The sequence below is a fragment of the Megalops cyprinoides genome, chromosome 10 (genome assembly GCF_013368585.1).
Source record: "Megalops cyprinoides isolate fMegCyp1 chromosome 10, fMegCyp1.pri, whole genome shotgun sequence".
In the NCBI taxonomy this organism is placed as follows: domain Eukaryota; kingdom Metazoa; phylum Chordata; class Actinopteri; order Elopiformes; family Megalopidae; genus Megalops; species Megalops cyprinoides.
The window spans coordinates 34648096-34667505 of NC_050592.1; the positions used below are offsets into that span (position 1 = coordinate 34648096).

General features: G+C 44.9%; 1 protein-coding gene across 1 annotated transcript in view; it reads left to right on the top strand.

Moving 5' to 3' along the window:
• Positions 1–19410, top strand: part of cdkal1 (CDK5 regulatory subunit associated protein 1-like 1) — a 315495-nt gene that overhangs the window by 91934 nt on the left and 204151 nt on the right. The window contains exons 6-7 of the mRNA XM_036537880.1: positions 2506–2554; positions 8481–8601. Coding sequence (XP_036393773.1) covers positions 2506–2554; positions 8481–8601 — 170 coding nt within the window. The remainder of the gene's footprint in view (positions 1–2505; positions 2555–8480; positions 8602–19410) is intronic.

A 19410-nucleotide genomic window follows, 5' to 3' on the forward strand; every position in this document is an offset into this window, starting at 1 on the left:
TGCATAACTTTGATGTAACTTATAGCTTAGCGGGTGTGTTGTTGGAGCCACCGTTGCCAATATCCTGTCGCTCTCTGGTTTTGTTGTTGCATTACCTTTTGTATTGACGTTGTTTCCCGTAGCTATGGAATGCGTATTGGTTTAATACGGGCACCACACCACATTAGAGATACTCAACGGGGGGTGTATGTTATATACTACTGCATTTTTTTGCAAATCGAAGTAATTATGCCGCCCAGGTGTTTTTGAAATTTTATAATAACCTTTACAGTTGTGTTCAGAAGCCACTTGCTTTTTGATGGTTTAAGAAACACATTATCAGGGTCAATAAAAATGCAAACAATATGCAGCATGGTTTATATCAGATCTTTACATTAAACCTGTAAACATCAACCACAAGAGAGGTCCACAGATGAACGGCTGAATCATTTAAACGGCAGAATCTGTGGTTTCAGAGCGTGTTAAAGGAATGGGTCTGCTCTTGCATATGCAGGTCCGAATCATTGCCCTCACACCCCTGGACCATCTGACCTGTTTTCCCTGCTCTTGGAGGCGGGGAAATTCCAGCACTGAAAGAAGAGTTTTCACATTTTCCTTTTCCCTCAGTTACTGGAAGGATTTAAGGAAGCATTTGATCCTTTTAACATAATGTAAAGATTCCAATTAGAGACGATTCCTCTCATGTGAAAAATGCGCACGTGCATTAGCGCGCTGCATGCTCAATCCCCTGACTGCGGCTCCAACGTGTTTGGTCTTAACGTGTTATGTTTTTGAACAAGCTTTTAAGGCAATTAAAACTCCCTGCATTGCTCACTTGCCAAGCAGACTGAAAGCTGGTTGCTCAGAGGTCCTTGTCTAGTTTTCTCAGACACTTTTACTGCGTTTCTTTAGGACAGCGTATTATACATCAGTTTGATCTATGATCAGAACGCTGGGATATCATAATCATGATTGAAATAAGTTCAGGGATGAGAAGACATTTCTGCAGCTTTTCCCTAAAGTTATGTCTAAATTATGAACTCATTTGCATCACCAGAAGGAGTTGCAGCTCCCTGTCTCGAGTGGTTTTGGGTGGTATTGAAAACCTACCAGTAATCTCTACACCTGGCACACAAATATGGACAAAAACCCAAGCATGTAATTGCACCTGCATGTTATTTCAGTAAACGCTTGATTGGACAATCGGCACATCAGCCTCCCAACTCAGGATGCTAACAGCGCAGCCATACAGGGGGTGGGACCAAGATGCAGGCATCTCAGTGCGGTTTTTCTGCTGTGGGCCCGGCGGAGAGGGATGGCGCACACTCCCCCGCCTCAACCTTGAGGCGAATTGAGCGTTCGACCTCGGGGCGCGAGTTCAGTCTCCGTGACAACGGGCGCACGTCATCAGAATCCATCACACGAGCCTGTCTGTGGAACCTCTTTCACAGTTGCTGCCTCTGCCCCATAAGAAAGCAATTAAAGCCATAATGGTTTACTCCTCTATCGTCGGGGTCTTTAATCGCCTAATAATCCTGATAATTACAATACTGAAGCTGTCGGGAAATAATCATCCATTCAGTGACTTCCATATTTATAAACATGAACATAGCTCGCACAATGAAGGACTTGCTTTTTCCAGCCTGCATAGAGTATAACTTGAGAGCAGACGTCACACCTGACTGATATTCTTTATGAACTGAGACTACAAAGTGCTATGATTGTCTTTGTGATGGAACATTAAAAGAAAGACAATAATGGCAGTTAGTAGGCTTGGTATCACATAGGGACTGTTTTGTGCTATAGAGGTGGGAGACATTACTGGACGTGCATCTGGGAAAATGCAGGTCGAAAGTGTAAACTGTGTGTAACTATTGAGTGTGCATTCTGAAACCTGAAATCTCTCCACCACCCCGATCAGGCATTTGTCTTTGTAGCCTTTGCCTGTGGAAAGTGTTTTTTTAGGCTGCAATAAAAACTTCAGAGATCTCTTTTAATATGGGTTACGCCTCAGCACTGGTTTTCACAAGTCTGCATCACGATACGTTCATGTCTTCATGGCACATGCACACGCACACACTCACGTCCACACACACACACACACACACACACACACACACACACAAATGTGCATACAAAGACACACAGTTACACTAGTGACATACAGACAGACACACACAGACATTCACACTCTCCACAGACAGACTCTTATACATACTCACACACAGACACACAGGTGTCATTCAGAAGACAGTTCTTCAGTAAGGCTATGAGGAATGTCCTTGAGTACAGCTCAGCAGAAGAGGTGATTGGGATTTGGTTTGAGGGTGACATTAATGACATGGCACTTTGCCAGAGGAATGGAAGTAATCATCAAATCCCTGGAGTTCCAGCCTATCTATGGTTAGGCTTTCAGTGGTGGCCACCCAGACCCCAGGGAACTCTGGGTAAAAGAGCAGGGCCAGAGGTTGGTGTGATGGGGTGTGGTCCTTTGTCCTCAGCGGTGTGTCCTCTCCTCTGTTACAGGTGCAGCAGATCGATCGGGTGGTGGAGGTGGTGGACGAGTCCTTGAAAGGTGAGTCAGACTGCCGTCTCTTCCAGAGACCGCTAACCCCCCTGTCACCCTGACACATGGCCAGCCTGTACACCTACAAAGAGGCTGATAGCAACAGGCTGATAACCTGTTTGTAGCCTTCAGCTAATAGCTACAGGCTGATGGTTGACGGCTACAAACAGGGTGATAGCTACAGGCTTATATCTGACTGCTACAAACAGGCTGATAGATATAGGCTTATTGGTGAATGCTACAAACAGGTCTCACATCTGCAGCGATAATGTCAGTAACATTTGTCAAGCATAATGATTATTTTTATGCTTGACTGGCCCCAACATCAGCAGCCTGTGTCTGATAAAGGTATACAACAGTGCTTTTCAATGGGGGGGGATCTATGGCTACACTAGGGTGATCAGAGAGAATGGCATTGCCACGGAAAGGAGACATCCATCTGTGTAGGATAAGGGTTTTATGTGAGAATGTTGCTATGTGTGTCAGACATGACCGCCCTTGCCGGGTCTGCGGCACACTGATCCTCCGCCTCAGACTTTTGGCCGATTAGCTTGTGACAATAGGCAGGAGGGAAATGGCGGTCGGTGTGGCCGCTGTGCTCGGCGTTATCCTTCAGCTCCAGTTAGCCTTTTAGCCTCCGCTTTGTCCCCCTTGTGCGCTGCCCTCTCCCTTTCCTTACTTTTCACTGAGCCGGCGCATGGAGCGTGAGCGTACCGGGCCCCCCCATCCCCTAAAGCTTTCTGCATCAGGCCTGTTCTGTCTCAGAAATGCTCCCCCGCTGATCTGAGCCACTCCACAAACTGGACCAAACTAGGGCGAGTTGGGTGAGCTGTTGAAAATGGTCCCAGAGCCATGAGCCGTGGCTTCAGGCGCCTCCGAATCTGGCAGTGCATTCTGGAGCACAGCACAGCTGTGACGGGCGCTCCAGCATGAATCGAAAACGCCTAAAATGATCCTCAGGGTCTCGTAGGCGCTTTGAGGAAGTAATGGCTGTCTGGTTAATTGAGGCCTTGGCGTGCATTTACCCGCTGTGATAGAGCATTATTAGTCCTGTGTCAAAGGGAGCCTCACATCCCAGTGTACTTCAAATGACTAATTGTGTCACAGTTAAATGGCTTGGGGAGCTGGTTTGGTTACATCTTGTGTTTTCTCAGTAAAAGCATCACTACTGTTTAGCTGGGTGGACTTATTGGGCTGAAAAGATTGAGCTGTTTTATTTCCACCTCATCCCAGATGGCTTTCGTAACATTGAAACCATTTCTGAGTAATATAACTAATCATTTGGAAATTTACATAATATGTTTATGTGCACCTAAAGGCCAGGTGTGAGGTGGCTGGAGCGTAGTCAGAAGTCAGACTGCACTTGTCACAGCCCCCCCAAGGAGGTCACACAGCATGGGATTGGATCCACTCTCTGGCCCCATGCAAGAGTTCCGTGGACACGTCCGCACGCCACTCTCCTCGGCTTACAGACAGACCAATCCAGCCAAATGCAACCCGCCTCCCGGCTCAGAGGCGCGAAGGGTTAACGGCAGCAGACCTGGAGGGGCCTATCGCTCCTGCAGAGATCTGGGGAGACTCTCGCAGAGAGGGAAGATTAATGAGGATCTGCGGCCTCCGCTAGCGTGCATATCAGGCCTGACCTTCAGCTCTTCTGCCAGCAGTGTGGAGGCAACTCAGGACGCGCTTCTTCGGCTGCAGCCTCAGCCTGCAGTCAGATTTTTTTATTTCAAGTTTTTTGGGTCTTTTTGGGTCTTGTCTTTTCCCCTGCTTCTCCCTACCTCATTGCCTCTTGTAACAGTATGTGTAAAAAATCTGCTTCCAGCTTTAAAACACTGGACCTCAGGGTTAATTTGGGGGGGGGTGCAGAGTTGTGGAGAGCGTCCTCCTCCTTGTGTGATTTCTATATTGTATGTATTGCGTGCAAGCAGACGCATCCCTTTGTTTTCATGGTGCACTCATCCACGTGAGTGTAAGGGAGCGTACCACCATGTTTGTTTGTTCATTGTGGAGATGACACGGTTGTTTTGGGGGAAGGGGGGTGGTGGGGACCTTCCCTATCACTGCCACCTTTTCTAATCACATTTCTCAAGGTGAACTGCCACTTGGCCTCCCACTGGCTCCACTCTCATAAACAGGGCAACTGGCCTGCATGCACCCCCCCCTCGTTTCTCGCCCCCTGTCAACCCCCCAGTTCACCAAACTCTTCCAATGTGAGCAAGAAGAGCAAAACAACAGCGTGGGGTGGGATGGGGGTTGAAGCTCTGAGAAAAGAGGACTCTCAGACCCTACACAGACCCTGACCCTTTGAGCTGGTGTTACTCAGGATTGCAGGGAGCTATAATTAACTATCTGCTAGTAAATGAGCTTGTAAAATATTTTAATGCAGTGCTAATAGCTCCTGTGCCCTAGGTTCATATCCTATGCCTAATGTTCCATGTGTCAGCATGGTCATGCACTAGGGGAACCATCTGTTCTGAAACCATGGAGGAATGCTGCAGCCAGGAGGTGCTTCCCCACCTTAGACTAGGCAAAATGGACCAGTAGGATACAGGTTTTAAAACCGTAATAAACTACCATGCCTCCGCTCGAAATGCTGCATGTGCAGGCAGAGTTGCTGAAACCTTATTAAAGAAACTTCCCACTGAAGCTTCATCCAAAAGTGAGTTTCTGAGGGCGAGAGAATGATTGTGATGATATAACACACTCACCACAGACTGTTTTACATTGCGATAACCCAGTAATTTATACAGCAACCACACTGCAGGGGCTTCAAAATTCAAGCTCGGAGCAGCAGTCCTCTTTGTGAAATGGCTGGTTGGAATCTCTTATCCTCCTGTTATTCCTGTGTATAAGGCCTTATGTAACATGACCACCAGTGAGGACTGTCTGCTGCAGTGGCATGGCAGACTGATGGCATATCGATTTTTTTGCCACACCATCGGATCGATGCCTTGAAGGCAGCCGTTCGGTGAAACCGGCAGGAACAAGGGCGCCAGCACAGTCCAGAAGCACTCCAGCTGTGTGGCACTGGTGGGCTGCTATGCACGGTTATAGACCCAGTCTGAGAAGCAGGGTGTTACGCCACAATCCATGAGCAGCTCTCTTCTACTCTAGCCTGTATCTCACCATCGTTATTGCAGCAGTTATTACCCATAATCGCCATTCCGGTTTGGCTCGAACAGCTTTTTCTTGCTAGGGAAGCTAAACGTTTTTTCCTCGAATCTCAGGAACTTTCAGATAAGAAACAGAGGTCTCCATTTTGGCAGAAGTACATGGATGAAAGCAGACACCAAACACAAAACGATGTGATTTCAGCTTTTCAGAGTGCTGGCTGTTCCAAGATATGCAGCGATGGGGAAACCGACCTTTACCTGAAAAAACTTGTAAATACTGCAAGTGTCACACAAAAAGCACCTGTCAGCTCCTGGGAAAAATCGGTGTGCTTGTAATAATAGCTGGAGTAGCACAGTTTCAGTTTACATTATTTAGTCTTTTGGCTTTGGCTTTGATAAAGTGGGGAAAACAAAATTTATACAATATTAGGAGTTTTACACAAGAGAAGGGGTGTCTTATAACAAACAGAACCAGGGGCAATGACTCTAAACAACCTTTAAAGATGTGGATTTTCATATCCTTGTACTTTTTACCTGTGGAACGATGAGCATTTGAGTGTTAGAACCCCTCCCGTGCCCATGACAAATGGCCGATTGACCTGTGTTTCTGCCCTGGTTTGCTCATGTATCTGCAGAGCTGTGTTTGTGTGTGCTCACTACTAATGTTGGTTGGTTGTAGGCCTCATCTTACCCACAGTCACTCACACTTTGTCATTTTTAAAATTTTCTTGATTTAATGTTGACGTTTTTATATGTTGTTACTGTCTGCACGTTGTGTAACGTGTACCGCTTTGTAAAACTTGATGCTGAAAAAATGTACATGTAAATGAAGAAATGTTTAACCAGATGCAGCACTCTGAAGATTTCATTCTCATTGGTTTATGTGGAGATTGTCTAGATATCCTTGCAGGAAATGAAGATCTGGTGGATTTATGACACCGTGGTGTTTTAAAGGGGAGGTGGGGGGTAGAGATGACAGACGAACCTTGGTGCAGTGTTCTTCCCAGGCACATCGTTTAAACTACTCCCCCGGTCTGAGGCTCTCCGGAGTGGAACCGCGCTCTCCCAGTCTGGGGCATAAAACATTAATGGAAATGCAGTTGGGCAGAGGTTGGCTCAGTCTCAGGAGCTCTTCCTGTTTATCTCTAATTTTTTTTTAAAGAAAGGGAGATGAGTGGGTGAGAAACACAACACTTTGAGATCTATGACTTCTGACTGAGCCAATGAATCAGAAAATTACTTGTTATACCTCTAGCTTGAGATTTTTTTAACCCAATTATTTGCATGTAGATGGGCTGTATGAATTATTTAGCAAATGTTATTAGTTCACGGCACATACTTGTGAATGCATAAGGTGCAGGAATATAATTAAATTCTCCCTGTGATGTGAGTGGCAGGATCGGGCAGCCATGTGAACTTTTGACACAATGAAGGGCATCAGCCGTCTTGTTATCGGATTCATCTTCAGTGCTTCTTTATTAAAAAGCCACAGGAAAAAAAAGGATCCTGGCACTTATGAGATCCCCCCTCCACGCCCCCCCCCCCCCCCCCACCCCCCCCATTTGTTCTTTTTTCTGCCTTTCGTGGCCCCCCACCTGCGTGCTGCGATATCAGAAGAAGGAGTTGGTGGCGTAATGGGTCTATAAGATCGAAATTGGTTTACGTCTTGTTAAATTTATAAGGGAAGAAGGGGGTCAGGCCCCGGGGCATTATCAGTCACCCCCCCCCCCACACACACACACCACACACCCCCACCCGCCTCTGCGTATCACTGTAAAATAATTACCGCTTTGGGTCAGCTCCGGTAAGCACATCTTTTGAGACCGGCCAGTGACACAGACCCTGGGCTGAATGCTGCAAAAAAAGGTTTGTAACTCAGGACACCTCCTTTGGAATGCATGGATTGAATTTGGGGCTTGGGGTACTAGCTCACCCCCCAAGAGCTGTGTTCATTGTCTGAGTTGACCCTTTGAAATGGACCTGGGAGTGAACCTGGGAGTCTCATGTGGATGAGATGTGATTTGGGCAGGGGAGAGTAGCAGCCCCCCCACCTCACTGCCGTAGCACTGTACGTACTCCTGAGGAAATGGAACGGATTTTAGGGGACAAGATCCCGGGAGGGGGTGCTCCATGTCCCTCTCTGATGAAGATTCAGGCATGCTGTTTGGGTGCCCCGCCTCCTGCAAATTTCCCAGCAGCAGCACTCATACGGATGCCTGTATGCAGAGCTACACGTCACAGCCAGTTTGGGTAGGCGCAGAGTATTTATAATGGGCTAAATCCGTCTCCATCTGGCTGAGCTTTAACAGCCTGTTGGGCCGTGCTCTCACGCTGAGCTCGATGTTAGAGCAGACGAGATGATGAAGGCCTGGCTGAGCACTGTGCCGTGCATGTCACGGGGCCCCTGCCAAACAGGGCCAAACGGCAACCTGACATTCCCTCTCTGCGGTTTATCAGTGTAGTAAGACGTATGGATACAGGAATACATTCGCATGCTGTGCTTTGTTTGGTCACAACTGTGCTCTCATACGTAAGTGCCTGTGTGTAAAAGCAGGGCTGTCTCAGACAGGCCTGACAAAGACCGCCGTCTGGCAAGCTCCAGTTGGTTGTGTCAGTCCTGAGACAGAAATCCCTGCCACTTTTCCAAGGAGGCATCTCAGCCCTTTGTCCAGCAACAATGTAAATAATCCCTCTCTGCTCATTCCTACAGTGTTGCCAGGGGTGGTGGAGGGGGTGAGGGGTTGGGGGAGGCTGCATTAGGTGTGGGTAATGTATTGCGTTGAGGTGTTGTGACGAGTATTTATATGTTTCGTTTGAAGGTCACTCGGTGCGCCTGTTGGGTCAGAAGAAGGATAATGGAAAACGGCTTGGGGGAGCACGATTGGATTTGCCCAAGATTAGGAAAAACCCACTGATAGAAATCATTTCCATCAATACTGGGTAAGCCGTTTTCAAACCTGCTCATAAAATATTCAGCGTTCACCTGAGAATTCAATTTCTCTCGCCTCCCCCCGTCGACATGGCGGTCTGCGCTCCCCAGGTTCCCCACTTTGAAACTGAAACAATCTGAGCCCCTCAGGGCATTTGATTGTAGCAATTTCAGACCAAGTGCTTTGTGAGTGTGAGTGCGAGCATGCGTGTGTGTGTGTGTGTGTGTGTGTGTGTGTGTGTGTATGTTTGTATGTATATACCCACGTGTGTCTGTGTTTTGGAGCATCAAATCTGTGTGCTTCGCAGATGATTTCATTGCAAGATTATAGGTGCCACCCTGTGTTTCAAGCCTTAATTGGATTCCCATGAATTCAAACATGAAGTGCAGTTGCCTCTTAACGAGTGTAGCAGCACCCATAGCCAGGCTTTTGAGAGACTACAGATCATGCTTTAAGAGTATGGGGAAATATGATGGTGTAAGGAGCTTGCGGAAGGCAACAGTTCACTTTATAATGTGATTCTTATCATCTGTCTTAAACCATTGTGTCTTTTCTTGACTTAATGAATTCCACTGACTTACTGTGTGTCATTAATATGAAAAGTGTGGTCGCCATTTGCTGGGATACTACTGGGCAGGTTTTCAGCAGCACATTACAGGGACAGGTGTCTGTGGGCAAGGTGAAGGCTACTATCTGTTTTCAGAGCTCCTATTGGGAAGTGGTCTGGTGTTGCTCTCAAATGATGTGAGGGGTGGAGGATGGAGCATCATCTCACCAGTTCAATATGCTTCTGCAAACGTGGCAGAAATGTGCAGTGACATATATCATGATGTAATCCATGGCTTTACCCAAACGAAAATGAAATAAACAATATTGAGAGATATGTTGCTCATCCCAAGAATGTAATGAAAATACATTTAAAATATATTAATGCAAAGCAGAAATATATTGGAATATGCCAAAATCAATTTAAAATCATATAAACATATTGTGCGTGTGTGTGTGTCATATGGGTAAGGAGTGAGATAGGTAGACTTTCACTGAAGATGAAAATGTATAACACTAAGCACTGACAGGCCTCTTAATATTTATCTTCTCTTGAGAATCCATCCTTGGTAGGCTCACAGTCACGGAGTGGTTAGTGATTGAGGTTTGGATTGTTCTTCATGGCTGCAGTGAGATGCAGATCTTCATGGTCTGTGTTTTTCCCTGGCCTCTTTTCACAGGCTTCATGGGACTGCATTCGACTTCAGACTTTTTGCTCTATTGAGGTCAGATTGCATTCGCTTATTAGTGACCTAAGCCTGAATTCACTTCCAGGGAAGTGGAATTTAATTTTCAAGGTAATTTTCAAATCAACTGAAGAAAAAGAGAAAAGAGGGCTGAAGAAAAGAGCTCAGTCATTTTTATTTTTTGACTGAAAACACACACACACCGTCTGGCACGTGTGACAGGTGTGCTGCTTAGGTCAGGACCTGCCAGTTGTGGGCAGAGAACATGGCTTTGTGCAGGAAGAACAGCCCGTTCATTGCCAGTTTCCTTTGCAGAGCGGTGACCTCGGTGTTTTGAGAACAGAACAGTGGAGCCCTGTAAACCCGAGGGGAGGGTCACCACCTGCAAGACTCTTAACCTCTCTCTATGGAGCCTGCAGTCCTCTCAGGGAGGGGATGGGGGGAAGGTGGGGCTAAAAGACCTCAGTACAGCAGGACCTTGAAAGTCTGAACATGTTGGGATCATGGGCTCATTTGTATCTCTGTTTGAAACTCTGAATGACACTAAAAGTGCATTCATTTCCCATTAATTACAACATTTTACAGTTTATAATCTCATGCATGTGCAATAGTGGGTTCACAGAGCAGCCTACTTGTAAACTATCTATGTGAAAACAGAGCATTCAGTGATTAGCAGCCTAAAATAAAATGAATGAATGAAATGCAAAATTTGGCAAATCATTAAAAACTTAAATAAAAAAAATAGGCTTTGAGAACCCAACTTGCCAACATTGGATTAATTTGTCTATGTTTGTGTGCATGCCCAACTGTGGAACAGCGATAGGCCAGTCAGAAAACAGTAGCCTATTCAGAATGAAAACTTACTGCACAAACCATGCCTCCATATTATAGCCTGCAGTGTTTCCTAATTAATATCAGTCAACCCATTCAAATTAGGCTAAATTTCTCTTTAGCCACCTGTAGCCACATGATGATAGCCTTAAATTGTGCCCCTCTGCGGGTTTGTTGTCACATACAAAAGCTTTATCCTTTCTGTGACAGCTGTGCCACTGACAAAGGTGATGATAAAATTGTCATCTTCAGATTTTCGATGTGAACGATTCAAGCTTGATTTTATCCTGGTCCATTTTAAATCAGAAATGGTGGCTCTCCCTGTGTTATGCTCTATTGTTATGGCGCTAATTCCTATCACCATGATGCTGAAGTCCTGATCCTCTCTCCAGTTTTGTTTCCATTGACATTGTTACTCATTTATGTTATCACTTTGAATTGCCAATTTTTCTTCATTATTTGGTTTCAAACCATTTCGTTGAAGGTGTTTGCAACTCTTAGGTTCAGATCTTAAAGGCTCGACTGTATTCTTGCTCATTTTCCTCCAGGCTTCAGTATTCCTGCTCATGTTCTTCCTCCAGGCTTCAGAATTCTTGGTCATGTTCCTCCTCCAGGCCTCAGTATATCTGCTCATGTTCCTCCTCCAGGCCTCAGTATATCTGCTCATGTTCCTCATGTTCCTCCAGGCCTCAGTATATCTGCTCATGTTCCTCCGGGCCTCAGTGTTCCTCTTTATAACTCCTTGCTGTGGGAGCCCTGCTCTGAGCCAGACTTGCCCTTTGTTTTTCTCATTTCAGCAATCAGCCTTGTCAAATGCATTTGATGTAACACCATCCACACAAGATATTGAACCCGTCTTTCCCTTTAGCAACTTCGTGTTTTTTGATCTTCCCCCCTTGCCTCCCCCCAGAGGCCAGACGCACGAGACACCTTGTAATCCCTCAGCGGTGTTTTTTTTCTTTTTAAAAACAATTCAAATTCAGTAAATTCTAAATCCAATTTAAAAGTAAATAAAAGTTTTATTTTTTGCCCTCCTTTGTTTCGAGAGACTTCACCTGTAAGGTTAGCACACATCCCACTGCAGTGTCTTCTGGGAGCCCCCCCCAGCTGGGTTTTTGTGTCCTCTGTATGTGGTCATGGGACCTGCCCGCCACAGGCTTCACAGCAGATATGGGGATGTAAGCATAAAATGATCACTGAGGTATGGAACCCAATTTATCACTCTGCTGGCTTGTGATTGTGTTCATATTTTCGGAGGTGTAAAGCGCTGAAGGGCTGCCAGGGTTACGCCTTTGAACTTTGCCGGCATCCACTTTGACCAGAGCTCATATATCCAGAGCCCTTGTACCTATATGGATCTGTCATTTCCAATTACTGTGCCGGCTGGACAGATAAGAGACGATGGTCTCTTTTAAAGGCTGCGTTTAAAGCGAGCGCCACTTCCTCCTTGAAGGGCACGAGAGCCAGCCCTCTCCTTTAAAAACATTCCTTCAGTCCGTCTGAGAGTCTTGGTAACTGGAAATTAAGCACACCGCAGCTCCGCATCCGTACTTCAGCAGTGTTCAGATACCGCATTTTCAAGGTATCGAGGAGGTCACCTCATTCGCGCGCTGACTTCAACAAGCAAGCATTTACGTTGGTAAATGATTGCACTTGGGGTGGGGTGGAGTGGGGTTTGGGGTGGGTGCACGCCCCTGTGGATTGAGTGGGATTCAATTACCCAAACACGAATTTCCCGCTGCAGTCATCAGAAAGCCAAACACTGGCACTGCGTGTGGGGGAGCCATGGCAGGCGCTCTGGCAGTCCCCGGCGGGTCCACTGAGCGAGGCGGCATCACTGTCGCCCTCCCTTTTCATGTTGGCTCGTCACAATACCCAGGAGAGGGGAGGCGAACGCGGGGATGGTCCCCTCAGTCCCTTTGATCTTGTACCTTTAATCTGTGGATTTGTACAACAGCGCCATACAAATTCCCCCCCGCATAATTGCAGGTTAATTACACCCAGCAGCAGTTAGTCAGAAAATTAGGAGAGAACTCCCTGAGACACAGGTAGGGTTCCTGCAGTTATTTCAGGATACCCAGTGCTTGCTTTTCAGTATTTTCCATTCAGTGGCTGTACTTTGTTGGCTGAATGATTTTGCAGCCAGTCATTTGCTTAAAGGAGAAGATCATTGTCATCACAGGCAGGGCCTGTGTGGACACAGCTGACCCAGTTCCTTACTTTTTCCCTCAGCCATTTTGGTTCCTGTCTGGTCACAGGCATCACACCCTCCCTTGTGAGTGTTAATGAGAGTTTGGGGTCGTTAAAGATGAGAAAGGTCAGTGTCTGCACTCTGGTGAGCATGCCACTCTCTCACACTGAAGCTTTTTTTGTGTCATGTCAAATGCAACAAGCCTTTCAATCTCAAGCATTGTCAGGGAAGTGAGAATTGAAAAAATTAAATGGTCTGAACCCAGCGGTCTTAGAAATTGATGCCCTTGTTCATCATCCAGCACTCTGAATACCGAACACAAATGACACCAATTACTAAACCTCCTCACTTAACCAACATGTAAAATAATTAAAAGAATTGATTTAATTCAATAACTCTTATTAAATATATTAATTATGAATTAAATTGACGAATTTGTTGTGGATGAACCCTTGTCAGAATTGTACGATCACAACTGTAATAAATTAAAAAGGTTTATTGAGCAGTTACACTAAGACAAAGACAGAATTCAGAGTCTGGGCTACAGACCTGGTCCACTACCTTTACAGACACTAAATTACATAAAGACATTAAAAAAACAAGAACATGGATGCAGCACGGAATGCATGAATGAATACGTGAAGAGAAAATTACGCAGGCCAATTGTTTACCTCTCCAAGGAAGAACACAGGAAGCACTCACAATAGAAGTAAAACTCCAAAAGGAAAAATCCAGAAAGTTGCAGGAGAAACTGAGCCACGGACTAGATGACTGAACGGATGACTGAGCATCTATCTGAACTGGCTGAACATAAGACTGAGCAATTGACATCAAGGCTGAGCGTAGGTAAAAACTGAGCGACGAGGCCTGTTCTAGGCCTGACTTAAGAAGAAGCTCTCTCCACCTCTCTGACCCACGCATAATTAATTTTATGGTGGGGAGTGCCTGGAAGTTCATTCAGGACTTAATTTTGTGCTTTCGATTCAAACATCTGGAAATACCAGGTATATTTTTGAGATAATGGTTTTTGCATTCAGCTCTTCATGAGCATTGCAATGACACCAAACAATAATACGCATGGGTTGAGAAGAGAGAGTTGGCTGAGAGGAACTGGTAAAACGGTGGTTTTGCTGCTATATTGGGAAATGCACACGTTATCACACGGTATTGGATTTTCCAACATTTTTCCCATGGCATGAGGGTACAATTAACTTTGGGGTATAAAAGGGTAAGTGATCCGAACATGTAGATATACACACACACACACACACACTGATTGTGCTCAGGAAGGGGAGAGGGTGGAGAAGGCAACCCTCTGCAGTTGTGGTCTAGCTGGATGTTTCTGTTACTGAAGTAATTTTAAGATTGGCCAAAAAGGCAAATTTCTTTAAGATTATAATATAAGTATCTAGCACCTGAACCTCTTTTGATTAAACCAAACATGACTGTGGCCACCATTTAGCCAAGGATTCTACATCTGAGGGGCAGATTAATGCTTACCAATACACAAAGCGGGCGTACCACGCCCTAATTCCGCTTTATTTGGCAAAATCAAATGTGTATCCAAACAGTCAATCATTTGACGTTATAAGAATCTGAATGGGTTTTAGGTGACTTCTTGCAATCTTAAAGCAATGGTTGCTTATATTAAGTAGGTATGTGACCTGAGGTCACTGATTTAGGGGTATTTATGGTAGTAGGCCATTCGCCCTCTTGCCTGCTATGTGTGTGTATTTTTGACTTATCTTATCTGCCCTTGGTCTGGTCCTGAGTAGGGAAAGGAATCATGAAAACCCAAAACAGGGCAAGCAACCATAAAATGCCTGGTACTCACCCCACAGCATGTAAACGCACTGTCTGCTGCTCGAGTGTATTGAGGTGTAAATTTGGGTTTTTGGCACAAGTGGGAAAAATTATGCAGGAAATAATCTCCCTCTACTAAGTCTGGCTGGCAGCCGGTGGCTTTTTCTCTGATTGAGACAAGGAGAGGCAAACGATTTGCCATCAGCAGGGGCCCTCCTGTCTCTACCCCTGCTGCGACCTGACTGGAATTTCCTGTCATGCAGTTGGTGAAGTGGTGGACTCTTACCAGGGTAACTCACACATGGCCTCCTTGAGGAACAAGCAAGTGTTCACATGAACTGTATTCCACAAACTCCATGACGCACAAGTGAACCTATCAGATCAATATGTAAGCGCACTGATCGTGAATGGGCAGAACAGTAAGTATTATACATATGTTTTATATCAACACTTCTATTTCAGCTTCAGAAACTTAGCTTGGCATGAATATTTCTTCTTAACCGTAAATGGAAAGATTATGAGGTGGATCATGTCTGGGCAAAGCTTCTTAGCCATTTCTCTTAATCCCTGAGTAGGAGACAGCCTAATGCAGCCTGATGTGTGGAGGGAAGTAAATCAATATGCCACTCATCCTTGGCCCTGGTTATGGCCTGACCTTTTGACCTCCTGAGCTGACTTGTCACTGAGGTTTAGACTCTGGAGTGACTGTTCCATGTTTTTTTTTTTTTTTTTTTTGGATCTTATACACACCGACTCCAGCAGCCACAACACGCAAACTAACATTTTAAAGATGACAAGGATATTAAGTATACCCCTACATAGAGTACAGAGAAGGACAGTACAGTGGCCAAGGTATAAGGTTCCACACAGGGGAAGATAGTTGTGTGTCATACATCAGATACAATAGAGACAGAGTGCAATGCGTCATTGGAGGGAAAACCACGCCCCTCGTGGGGGAAAACATTCCACGAAGTTGAAAGGGAGTAAATGGGAAATTGCGGGACACCGTGTCTTGAAACAGCTTTAACATAAAATGTCAACACCAGCCTATGTCAGTACCCTTCTGCCCAAAGAAAGGGCCAGATATATAGAGAAACTAAGTCTGATTGGACTCTTTTCTATCCCAAAATCAGTGTGGAAATATGACCCCATAGAGTGGCCAGCCGTCACTTATTTTGACGTGTACCATTACCTGATTGAATCACCAGGTAGGCTAAGCTAGTCAATATTGTCATCTCGATAGCTAATGTTAGCTAACGTCATGATCAGAATGCTCAAGTCTATAGCCTACTATTAAGCTACGTATTATTAGAACTACCATTACCCTTGTTCTGTATCAATCTGAATCACTGTCGTATGAACTTGCCATATTGTCATGTAAGATAAAATACTCAAGTCTAAATAAAATATAATTTGCAGTTATACTTGAGGCATAAAGAGTTTGGCTGGTCAAAATGATGGCTGACGACAAATGTTAACTAGCCGCAGTGGCTGGTAGCTAAATGTTAATGTCAGACCCTGATTACAATGTTATTCTCCACATGCACTTCCTAGAAGGCTTTATTAAAAGTGACTAACGGGTGAGGATAAGCCATTTAGTCCCTGCAAACATGAAGATCGACCATAGATTGAGTACTTTGGTAGCTAGCTAACCTAGAGCAAGCTACCGTAGCTAGCTAGCTCACTAGCTAAACTAATGTATTTGGAGATTTGGACTCAGTCATATACAAATTTTTAACAACAAATTCTCAGATAGAGAATTAATTAACTTTTTGACCGACATGACACAAAATCTCTGCTTCACACATAGATGTGAATAGTATTGGGATCCCATTAGGTCCCCGTGGCTAGGGAGCCCTCCTGTCTTAGTAGCTTTAAGTCAACTATGACATCTTTTTGGCTCTGTTTTGCACCTTGGAATCCTGTAAAAGCTTAAATCAGGGTTCATTATCTTATTTGCCGTGCAACCCACCGCGCAACAGCTTTTTGGCATGGTTACGATTTTAGTTTTAAGACAATAAAGAGAACTGTGCAGTGCAAATCAATGGAAAGTGCAGTGTTGTTTTCCCCCATGGTGTGGGCGTGGCCTAAATGTGCTCTGTCTCTATAGAGTACCAAGGTGGCTACGTCACACTGGTGTCAGAAGTGAAATTCCCCATTCATTTTAGTCAGACATTTTTTAAAACTAACTTTTAAAGTACTTCTAGTGATTTATGGTTTACCATCGATTTCCGGATTATATATTGTGATCCCAACTTGCAACTTATATTGTTTATTTTAATTGTTTCAAGCTAAATTTTACATAATTGAATTTTTGTATGAATTCTTGAATTCTTATATGCTAGTACAACCACAGGCTAAAAACTACACGTCCCATGAAACCATGGCGCTTTCTCATTCCCGCTCTCCGGCCTTCCTAGCTAGAGTGTGGCTAATCATCGCTATCAGCTATAGCTATAGCAGCTAACTTGCAAGCTCGTCTTGACTCTTTAGCAGTCATTGCTATCAGCAATAGCAAGCTCATCGTTAGCAGCAATGGTGTCTCTTAGCCATATTCTCCTCTTCTTCAAGGATGAGACCAGACGTTTTCAGCGGGGCGAAAACCATTATAAATCAGGGCATGTGAAGGAATTCAGTTGTTTTGAGGGCCATATCACCGGTTTGGTCAAGGCGAGCATGAGGGATAAGACCTACAGGGTGTCAGTGAGTGTAGGCCAGTGTAACGTTAGGTAGCATAGCTAACCAGCTATCTAGCTAGCAAAGTCAGGCTACCATATCATCACCCATTGAGCTTGCTAAGTGGACTGATTGTTAGCCCACGATTTTGAATGATGAAAAACGCTTGAAGCCTTTGAGACGTATCTACAGAGTCAGAAACACCTTGATGTTTAAGCAAAAAAATCATTCTGCTTACCCGTGTAGATTTGGGCACTCGACTTGAGTGAAAATTCACATTCAGTTAGCTACATTTGATAGACGTCTCTCTGATGGTGTGCTTACAGAGATAACCTTCACGGTTTCCATAATGTAAGACTATGCCATGGGGCATTTTGGAAACCTGAAAAATTTGTAGTCATTCGCATATGTACGGTAGCTGCAGTCTGGGACAAAGCACTCAACCATTTTATAATGATTACAATTTTGTTAGCTAGCTAACTACCAACTGTTGTCATCTTTGCTACCCTTGACACTTCCACTAGCAAACAGTAGCTGGGTTCAGAGCCAACGGTTTTCTAAACCAAAGATCCCAGAATGTCCGGATGAGATGGTGGTATCTGATATGTCAGGACGTTCCCACCGCATTGCTGTACTGGATATGTCGAAAAGTGGACTACAAAACCAAAGTACAAGTCTTAAATCTTAACATTTTTGGAAAATATAGAAGCATTTGATGAGTCCAAATATATCCTCACACCGAACAGGTTAATTCAGGAAATTCCCAGCTCCTGAAATGAATCTGAACTTGAGTAAAGATGGATAGTGTGCGAAGTCCATTGTAGTTGTCCATAGGGAATTTTCTTACGACATCAGCGAAGAGCCAGTGATGACATACCCACCTCGGTACTCTATTATGTCAGGGTTCCTCAGAGATCTCAGAGTGGTCTTTGACATAGCCGCATTCATTTTTTCACTGCCTAATACAGGTTACAGATGGATGCAGATACTGTTGATGTTTGTGGAAAGACCAAAACCGATGCACCAAAACATCCACAGCACTGAGCGTCATCAGCTGTAAATATGTTTGTGCCCTGATGGCATTTGAACCCCTGCCAGATGGTGGTGTGGGCTTTAGCCCATTACCTCTCAGCGACTCGAGGCGTTGACGCGAAGCCAGATCAACCCCTGTGTTTTTTTGCAGGGCTTTGCCCAGATTGGGGGTAAACGAGAGGGGATTTTTATCCTATGCTTGTTTGTTTTTTATTGTGTCGTCACGATTTAAGGAGGCTTTGCCCACAGCATTACCAGCTGAGGCCTGTTTCCTCGTATATCAGACGTGTTGCGTAGAGTCAGCTCAAGAAGCTGTGAGAAGGACGTGTCCGACAGTCCTTGATGATGAAGTACAGTATTTTAGATTATGGCACAGATTATTGTGCTTGCACAGCATATTTAAAAACAACAGTGCTAATAATTATAATCATGCATGTTAAGCTGTTTCCTTCCATGCCTTATGTCTTTAATTAACTTCAACTGGAATGAAAGGATGTTTTTCAGCAGTCATTTGTTTGCCCCTTCTTGCTCGATGTGGTTTCTTCAGCATGGTTTCTTCATCATGCCACCTGGGGCAGAGATTCTGAGCACTCAAGGGTCTGCAGGTCTGCCTGGGCCCTCCCAAAACTTCCCTGTCCCCCAGCAACTTTAACTCTTGAGCCATTGGTTGGCTGCAGTAGTCACATGCCGGAGTCAGCCAATCACATGCCGGCAGCATGTTTTTCATTACAAAATGACCTCTGGGCTGATAGGCAGACCCCACAGTTCCAGATGGGCCAAGTCTAGCTGTATGGATGTGATGTTTGTTTTTCACTTAAATGTGGAGCCTAACAAGGCGGTCTTTTGCAGGAGCCATTCCGGTAATGCTTCCATATGGCAGCTTTCTGTCTGAGCTCAGCACTGCACCACTGCTCACACTAGCTTGTGAATGAGGAATACTTAAATTTTTCAATGTCAATTATTGTAAGTACTTTGGATTGTAAAAGCATTCATTTTGCAGTATCTGAACATTGGGAACCTAGATTAAAGTATCTCAGATCTGCAATTTAAAATG